General features: G+C 42.2%; 1 protein-coding gene across 1 annotated transcript; it reads left to right on the plus strand.

The window, feature by feature from the left end:
- The first annotated feature begins 476 nt into the window (after window positions 1-476).
- On the plus strand, window positions 477-8,276 carry uqcrfs1 (ubiquinol-cytochrome c reductase, Rieske iron-sulfur polypeptide 1). Its single transcript, XM_080885494.1, has 2 exons — window positions 477-748; window positions 7,290-8,276. The coding sequence occupies exons 1-2, from the start codon at window positions 538-540 to the stop codon at window positions 7,898-7,900; spliced, it is 822 nt and encodes a 273-aa protein (XP_080741620.1). The 5' UTR covers window positions 477-537; the 3' UTR covers window positions 7,901-8,276.
- Window positions 8,277-9,533: the final 1,257 nt, after the last annotated feature.

Raw genomic sequence — 9,533 nt, forward strand, 5'->3', positions numbered from 1 at the left:
ATATTCCTGTTTAGGTGTGGAGGCAAAGTCACCCTCTACCAGATGGGCAACAGAAAATAGTTCATTTTTACATGTCTTTGTCACTACATGTGTCCTACATAACAAGCTGAGCAGATTCGTTAGAATTTCAAATGGAATAACATTTTTATTCTCGTGTATTACTATTAAAATATTAAAATAGCACACGATTAATTTTCCTCTGTGTAAAAATAGATGGTAGACTCGTCCTTCAAGGAGCAACTTTTTACTTTTGAGTACATTTCAGAGCCTGTATTTTTTAACCTTTACTTGAGAAAAGAAGCTGAATCAGTACTTCAGCTTTTAGTAATTTTTAACACAAGTATCTGTAAATACAGAATGTCTGTACTATTGTCACCTGTGCTGTAAATGTTCATTGTTCACCTTAAATGAAAGGGCTTTGGTCACGTTTACGTATACGTACGTAACTGTTACATGTTACGTAAGTACGCACTGAGTTCCGCCAGATCGAGGGGTGCGCAGTCGAGCGACACAAGGTCGTTACTGCAGCGGTTAAACATGATGTCTATAGCTGCCCGCTCAGGGGTGTTTTCCCCTTACATGCAGGCCACCGCTTTCGCAGTTGCGGGGCCTCTGAAAGCTCTTGTACCCGGGGTTGTTGTAAAGGGAGAGAATATTCTGTTGAACCCGAAGAAACAGTTTTTGTGTCGCGAGTCGCTAAACGGTCAAAGCCCAAAGACAGGCCCTGCTGTGACAGTTAGCATCAATGGTAAGTTGTCATTGAATTTTAGCATTATCTGAACTGGTAATGTTAGCCTTTTGTTTAGAAAAAGCACATTTAACTTTAACGTCGGATCCCGCGGACTGTCTATATCCTGATATATTTGTCAGTAGGAGGTTTTCCCTCTTACGTTTATACAGTCGGCTGCTGTTAGCTTTCTTATACAGGCAGTTAGCCTTTGGGGCTAAAAGGAGGCTACAGCTGACGTGAGCGTTACGTTAGTGTTAGATAATCAGGACTGACGACATCATCTCAGGGCTCTAAATATCTGATACAAAACCTTTTTTAGAGGCTCTGTTAAGTACCGCAGTGTGCGTGGCGTGAGCGTTGTTGGGGTCCGTTCAGAGCAGAGTGAAGCTGACCCCCCACCCACTTGAAACGTAAAGGCAAATAGGCGGAGCGGTTAGTGCTACGTTTGTGCAGATTTGTGCAGGTAAAATTAGCGTTTGTGCTGCTACGGTTTCCGAGATATTAAACTTTATTTTATAGGTCATTCAAAGGTCACCATCCCCCCAGACTGCTCCAAAACGGGCCAAAATGGTCTACTTTTTTAGTGCTACGTTTGTGCTGGTTTGTGCAGGTAAAATTAGCGTTTGTGCTGCTACAGTATCTGAGATATTAAAAGTTATATTTTTTGCTGATGACATCACCATCCCCCCAGACTGCTCCAAAACAAACCAAAATGGTCTACTTTTTTAGTGCTACGTTTGTGCAGATTTGTGCAGGTAAAATTAGCGTTTGTGCTGCTACGGTTTCCGAGATATTAAACTTTATTTTATAGGTCATTCAAAGGTCACCATCCCCCCAGACTGCTCCAAAACAAACCAAAATGGTCTACTTTTTTAGTGCTACGTTTGTGCTGGTTTGTGCAGGTAAAATAAGCGTTTGTGCTGCTTCTGTTTTAAAGATATTAATGAAAATGTAAAGGTCAACCAGCCCCCCCACATTACCCAAATCCAACAAAAGTGGTATCAAACGTTTGTGCTACGTTTGTGCTGGTTTGTGCTGCAAAGATTTTCGTTTGTGCTGCTATCATTTTAAAGATATTAATAACAATTTCTAGAGGTCATCAGAGGTCAACCAGCCCCCCCACATTAATTAAATCAAACAAAATGGGTGTCAATCAACTGTGCTACGTTTGTGCTGGTTTGTGCTGCTAAAATTTTCGTTTGTGCTGCTTCTGTTTTAAAGATATTAATGAAAATGTAAAGGTCAAAAGGTCAACCAGCCCCCCCACATTACCCAAATCCAACAAAAGTGGTATCAAACGTTTGTGCTACGTTTGTGCTGGTTTGTGCTGCAGAAATTTTTGTTTGTGCCGTTATTATTTTAAAGATATTAACAAAAATTTCTAGAGGTCAACCAGCCCCCCCATATTAATGGAATCAAACAAAATGGATGTCAAACGTTTGTGCTGGTTTGTGCTGCAAAAATGTTTGTTTGTGCTGCTAACATTTTAAAATGTTTAATAAAATAACGTCTTGATGCGTGCTTAATCATCCAGGTAAGTAAATCCCAAAAGGTTGATTCTGTTCATCTGGACATTTTCAGTTGGAGAAACGTTTCGTCACTCATCCAAGTGACTTCTTCAGTCTCAGCTGACTGTAGGTTTCCCCAACCTTATAAACAGTACATTTGCATAGTGAAGGAAACTAGCGCCACTGAATGAACAATGTGCCGGGGGGTTAATTCCATGATTGTTAGTATGCAAATTCTTATGACCATTGATCAATGACAACTAATCAAAGCCTATTGATCAATGGCCATGAGTACCATTCACAGAAAGTGGGGAATGGCTACAATCACAGCATTGTAGGATGGCGAAAGATGTACCCTTGGGCCCCCCTTCTCGATCCAGAGATGGTCAGCATCCTGACAGCCCGATGGACGAAGCTGTCTCTCAGTCTGCTGGTTCTGCCCCGGAGGCTCTTCAGTATCCTTCCTGATGGCAGCAAACTGAAGACGCTGTTGAAGGGATGAGTGGAGTCACCTGTAATGGAGACGACCTTCCAGATGAGGCAGGTGCAGTAGATCTCCTGGGGAGGGAGGCAAGAGAGGTCCCCACAATGCTCTCGGCTGCTCTCACTACCCGTTGTCATTTTTTCCTGCAGAACCCAATGCAGGAGTCATACCACACCAGTGATGCAGCTGGTGAGGATACTCTCAACTGTGCCTCTGTAAAAGGTGCTCATAATGGGGGTTGAATCTCTTGTGCTTCTCAGTTTGCAGAGGAAGTAGAGTCACTGTTGGTCTTCTCCACATTCAGGGACAGGTTGTTGTTGCTGTACCACTCTGGCAGATGGTTAACTTCACCCCTGTAGTAGATCTCGTCGTGGGTCAGCAGAGTGAAGAGAAGGGAGCTCAACACACATCCTTGGGTAGCCCCCGTATTCCGTGTTCTTGGGCTGGAGGTGTTGCTGTTGACCCGTACTGTCTGCTGTCTTCCTGTCAAGAAATCTAGCAGCCCGTTATACAGCAAGGTGCTGATCCCCAGCAGATCCAGTTTGTGAATGAGTTGCTGGGGAATGATGGTGTTGAATGCTGAACTGAAGTCTATGAACAGCACTCTGACATATGAGTCTCTAGTGTTCAGATGTGTGAGGGCTGAGTGAGGGGCAGTTGAAATTCCATCATCGGTTGAGCGTTTTGACCGGTATGCGAACTGAAATGGATCCAGGTTGGGGGAAAGCAATAATTTGATTTGATGCATGACTAACCGTTCAAAGCACTTAACTTAATAATGATGGAGGTGAGTTTGACAGGACGGTAGTCCTTAAAGCAGGAGATAGATGACTTCTTGGGTTCAGTAATGATGGTGGAGGGATCTCCACACACTGTCTGGGGATTGTGTCACCACGGTCTGTAGAGTGGGCTTGTAGTCTGTGATGGTTTGTATTCCTTGCCACTGCCTCCAAGTATCTCTGCTGTCGCTGAAGCTTTGCTGTAGCTGATGCCACGTGACAGGTTTGCCCTTGCTGTTCTTAGACTCACCTAATTCCCGGCTCTGAAGGCTTGCATTTTTCAACTTTAGGAGCATTTAAACCTGACCTGTGAGCCATGGTTTCTGATTGGCCCAGACAGTGATAGTCCTGGTCTCTGGAACATCATCGATGCATTTTGGGATGTAGGCAGTGACAGTTTCTGTATATTCCTGAAAGTCTGTGGTGTTGTCGTGTGTGGCGGCCTGTGGTGGAAAAGCAGTGCCTCTGAGGACCCTTCTGGCCACACCTGCACCTGCTTACGAACTGGTTTGGTGACTTTGACCAGGGGCCTGTGGGAACCCATGGCACACCTAGATTTCTGCCTGTACTGACCCTTATGCAAAATAGGTGGAATTAAGACAGTTCCAAAAGCAAACACAACTGATCAGTGCTGAGAGTGGTCCTGTTGCTGAGGTTGGGATGATCCTGTAATCTCTTATGAACGACCTCCAACGCTTCTATGACTGGGATGCAAGTGAAGACAGATGTAACATCTCTCTCTCACTGTACATGTACTGTTTATAAAATTAGGGAAACATAACCTGCACAAACAAAATAATTTGCAGGACAAATGTTTGACATCAATTTTGTTCGATTTGAAGAAGGTAGGGGGGGCAACTTCACTCACGGGTGTTTATAAGGTTGGGGAAACCTACAGTCAGCTGAGACTGAAGAAGTCACTTGGATGAGTGACGAAACGTTTCTCCAACTGAAAATGTCCAGATGAACAGAATCAACCTTTTGGGATTTACTTACCTGGATGATTAAGCACGCATCAAGACGTTATTTTATTAAACATTTTAAAATGTTAGCAGCACAAACAAACATTTTTGCAGCACAAACCAGCACAAACGTTTGACATCCATTTTGTTTGATTCCATTAATATGGGGGGGCTGGTTGACCTCTAGAAATTTTTGTTAATATCTTTAAAATAATAACGGCACAAACAAAAATTTCTGCAGCACAAACCAGCACAAACGTAGCACAAACGTTTGATACCACTTTTGTTGGATTTGGGTAATGTGGGGGGGCTGGTTGACCTTTTGACCTTTACATTTTCATTAATATCTTTAAAACAGAAGCAGCACAAACGAAAATTTTAGCAGCACAAACCAGCACAAACGTAGCACAGTTGATTGACACCCATTTTGTTTGATTTAATTAATGTGGGGGGACTGGTTGACCTCTGATGACCTCTAGAAATTGTTATTAATATCTTTAAAATGATAGCAGCACAAACGAAAATCTTTGCAGCACAAACCAGCACAAACGTAGCACAAACGTTTGATACCACTTTTGTTGGATTTGGGTAATGTGGGGGGGCTGGTTGACCTTTACATTTTCATTAATATCTTTAAAACAGAAGCAGCACAAACGCTTATTTTACCTGCACAAACCAGCACAAACGTAGCACTAAAAAAGTAGACCATTTTGGTTTGTTTTGGAGCAGTCTGGGGGGATGGTGACCTTTGAATGACCTATAAAATAAAGTTTAATATCTCGGAAACCGTAGCAGCACAAACGCTAATTTTACCTGCACAAATCTGCACAAACGTAGCACTAAAAAAGTAGACCATTTTGGTTTGTTTTGGAGCAGTCTGGGGGGATGGTGACCTTTGAATGACCTATAAAATAAAGTTTAATATCTCGGAAACCGTAGCAGCACAAACGCTAATTTTACCTGCACAAATCTGCACAAACGTAGCACTAACCGCTCCGCCTATTTGCCTTTACGTTTCAAGTGGGTGGGGGGTCAGCTTCACTCTGCTTCCGTTCAGTGCCACCCAGTATGCGATACGTCTCCTGCTCTGTATGTGCGTTTCTCCTCTTAGGTCGCAGACAAAACTCCAGACACAGGAACTTATCGTTGCACTAAATCAAGTAATCGTATTTTTTTTGCTCCATACCTGACTACCAGCCCTGGGACTACTAATTTGAAGAGTGTAGTTCTAATACATAGTACAGCATGTTTTTACATGAGGCTCACCTGTCTGTTCCCTACTCTTCACTGTGCTCTCCACATAGAAAAGTTGAGCGGTTGGGTTTTCCCCCTCTGGTAACAGTCAGTTGAAGTGATAAGAAGGTAGCACTGTCTAAACTTGCTCTTCACTCTGAGCTTACTTGACCCAAGGACTCAAAGGTCCATCTGCCCAATTTGAAGTCAAAGCTAAACTGACAAGAAGCGCAGAGGCTTATAAAATCATCTCATTTTATAGCCATCTAAAGTAACATGAGTAGAATTAAGTAGTAATAATATGCTAATAATAATCAGGCGACGAGTCACCACCAAAAGTAATAGCACACCATCCCAATTGAGCTGCTCGAAATGATATAAGTTGTGGGGATTGTGTCAAAGCTGCGAGGCGAGTGTCACAGCAAAGATAAGATAAGATAGAACTTTATTAATCCCTCGGGTGGGTTCCTCTGGGAAATTCGATTTCCAAAAAGCACAGCACCGACAGAAGTTACAGAGTTACAGAATATTATATATATATATATATATATATATGTGTGTGTGTGTGTGTGTGTGTGTGTATATATATATATATATATATATATATATATATATATATATATATATATATATATATATATATATATACACATACACACACACATATATAAATGAAGAGACAAATATAAATAAAATATACAAAGGGGATAAATAGGAATAAAAATAAAAATACAAGTGAATTGCACATTTCAAGTATGAAATGTGAGGCTGAAGATGGAGAATAAGAATAAATCTGACGAATAATAAGTGTGCTCTTGCATTGGCACTCATAAATGTCACGTGCTTTTGTAGTGTAGGTGATCAGATGTATTTTGAGTGATTTTTTTTAACCTTGCAGCCTTGTAACTTCTGAATTATATTGAATGTTACTGCCTTATCCTTGTTAGTAAGAATATCAAAATCGTGTTTGTGTTTCACATGTGTTTCTTAAATAAACATTTTTATATTTGCAGAAGTTGCATTTTAAAGGAAACAAACAAACCAATAAATGCAGTATACTACTTAATTTAGACAAAGGATCCACTAATTTAAAGCTGGAAACTTTAAAGCCCAGTTGCATTTTTTTCAAGCTGTTGAGGCTAAGAAAAAAACTGTGTAACTCTTTGTTTGCAGTAGAGGTGGTCTGCTATCATATTATCTGTTTCATCAATTATATCCAGCCAGTCACTGGAGAACAAATGTTTTCAGATGTGTTTGGTGCAGCACATGTATGCCAAGGAAAAACATGATAATAAAGACGCTACTTTCTTTCTGAATGTCTCACCCTGATGTGTAAGCTGAAGCTTCCTGGCCACCGTCAGGGAGTCAGTCTTCCTCTTTAACTGCTGGGCAAAAGCTGGTAAGGACACTGTTGTTGTGGTCCTTGAACTCGTTCGCAGCTCACTGGAGAGGCAGATCTGTTTAGAAAATCATTTAGTAGTCTCTAGTTTCGTTTAATTTGCTTTGAATTAATAGTTTGGGCACCATTCATTGGTGATGAATCTTTACTCTATTTAATCCCAGTAGTCTAACTTCCAGCTACTGTTTTTGCAGGATCTGCAGGAGTCAGATTTGCTCATACAGACATCAGAGTACCAGACTTTTCTGACTACAGGCGTCCAGAGGTGCTTGACCCCAGCAAGTCATCTCAGGACAGCAGTGAATCCAGGAGAACCTTCTCTTACCTGGTTACTGGGGCGACAGCGGTGGTGAGCGTCTACGCTGCCAAGACGGTGGTCACTCAGTTTGTTTCTTCCATGAGTGCCTCAGCTGATGTCTTGGCTATGTCCAAGATAGAAATCAAACTGAGTGACATCCCTGAAGGCAAGAACATGACCTTCAAGTGGCGAGGCAAACCACTGTTTGTTCGTCACCGCACAGAGAAGGAAATTGCTACCGAGGCTGCTGTCAGCCTCACAGAGCTGCGAGACCCTCAGCATGATAAGGACAGAGTCATCAACCCCAGCTGGGTCATCGTGCTGGGAGTGTGCACACATCTGGGATGTGTACCCATCGCCAATGCCGGCGAATACGGTGGCTACTATTGCCCCTGCCACGGCTCGCACTATGATGCCTCTGGCCGCATCAGGAAAGGCCCCGCCCCCCTCAACCTGGAGGTACCTTACTACGAGTTTCCAGATGACAACACAGTGATTGTGGGATAAATGGCACTCACAGGACTGAGATGGCTTTGTACTTCAGTTGTCAGTCCATCACAAATGTATTCAGGTGCATTCTGCTGTGTTAGTGAGAAGATGTTGAGGTGTTCGAAGGGTTTAGATCCTTTCAACAGCTCACTCGAACATGAGAGCACCTCTGCTTTGTTTTATATAATGCCATAAAGGCACATTACACGCTAAAAACAAGGAGGAGCTTTTGAGTTTTGCATTCAGACAGTTGACTACACTTGGAAAACTTCATAGTCTTTTTTTCCTTTCCTGAGTACGACTTGAACATGATAAACATCTTGAGTGATATAATCTAGCTCTGGAGAACAAATGTATTCAGATTTGGATAATAAAGATTTAATTGTATTTGACAGCTGTGGGTCTGTGTTAAGCCTTTGTTTAACATTCTGTTGATGTTCAGGTCACATCGAAATACTTGGACAGAAGATAAATTGAGCAGGTCTACTTTTTGGGATTTACTTACCTGAATAACTGAACATACATCAAGACAAAGCCCAGATGTGTTTGCGATAAAGTTACAAGTAGGGATGGGTATCGTTTAGGTTTTATCCGATACCGGTGCCAAATCGGTACTTTTGAAACGGTGCCGGTGCTTAAAGAATGGAGAACACAAAATTGGTCCAAAAACCTCTCATGTTTAGCTGTTTTCCACTTTTTCTTTGGTCATTTTAGCCTTTTTGGCCAGGGTGAAGGGAGCATCTGCCATCAAACAAGAAGACAGCCGCATGTAGCTATGATGATGTTTGCTAGTTCACCTTACATGCATTAATGTAATAACGTGGTTAGCCTACTCAACGTAAATTACACACGAACAACATGAAGCTACTCACGCAGAGAAGAACGGCTGCTGCTGCATCATCATCATCATCATTTCTGCTACACTGGCAGGGCTAGGGGCCAGGACGCTCCTCTTCAGGTTTTTTGGGGATGTTGCTCCGGGTCCGATAACAGGCACCACACCCGCAGTAGATGTGCTCGGTGTGAGGTCTCGCAGCAAGCTATCAAATACGGCGCATTTCTGGGCTTTTAACAAAACGCTATGCGTCGCCAGGTGTTTCATCAGATTCGAGGTGTTGCCTCCTTTGACAGTATCACAGTATCAGCTTAAAGCACTTGTTGCTGCTGAGTTTGCATATTTTGCTGTGAAGTACAGCCAGACTTTGACCGCTTCGCTTTGGGCATTTTTAATCTGTAGCTCTGCATAAAAGAACGTACGTACCTGGACCCGCCTACTATCCTCGGAAACGTAAAATGATTGGCTAGAAGTGTATCACAGCTCAGGAAAAAAAGCACCGAAATGTGCGCTGCTTTTCGGTCTGGTTACTACCGTTTATGTCACCGGTACCCATCCCTAGTTACAAGCCTCAGAAGAACTGAACTGACAACCACACTAAAGCAGTGAGGAAATATTAAACTGTCCATGAAAAACTGAAACAAAGTTGTGGACAGAATTATAACAAGTAACAGCCAAAGAAATGTTAAAGGTGTAATTATTGGGCATAATGGGAAAGCATATATGATTTACATAAAGGAAAAGTGGTAAACACAATTAGGATGGACAAAACAAGAATCCAGTCGAACTATACTACAAACAGAAGATGCAGTTTGA

This window comes from Rhamphochromis sp. 'chilingali' (assembly GCF_963969265.1).
Source record: "Rhamphochromis sp. 'chilingali' genome assembly, chromosome: 6".
Taxonomy (NCBI): domain Eukaryota; kingdom Metazoa; phylum Chordata; class Actinopteri; order Cichliformes; family Cichlidae; genus Rhamphochromis; species Rhamphochromis sp. 'chilingali'.

Bases quoted from the DNA above. Each gene is read 5' to 3' on its own strand.
- uqcrfs1 (XM_080885494.1), top strand. From the start codon at position 538: ATGATGTCTATAGCTGCCCGCTCAGGGGTGTTTTCCCCTTACATGCAG. The intron at 749-7,289 runs GTAAGTTGTCAT...CTGTTTTTGCAG, and splicing joins TGTGACAGTTAGCATCAATG to GATCTGCAGGAGTCAGATTT.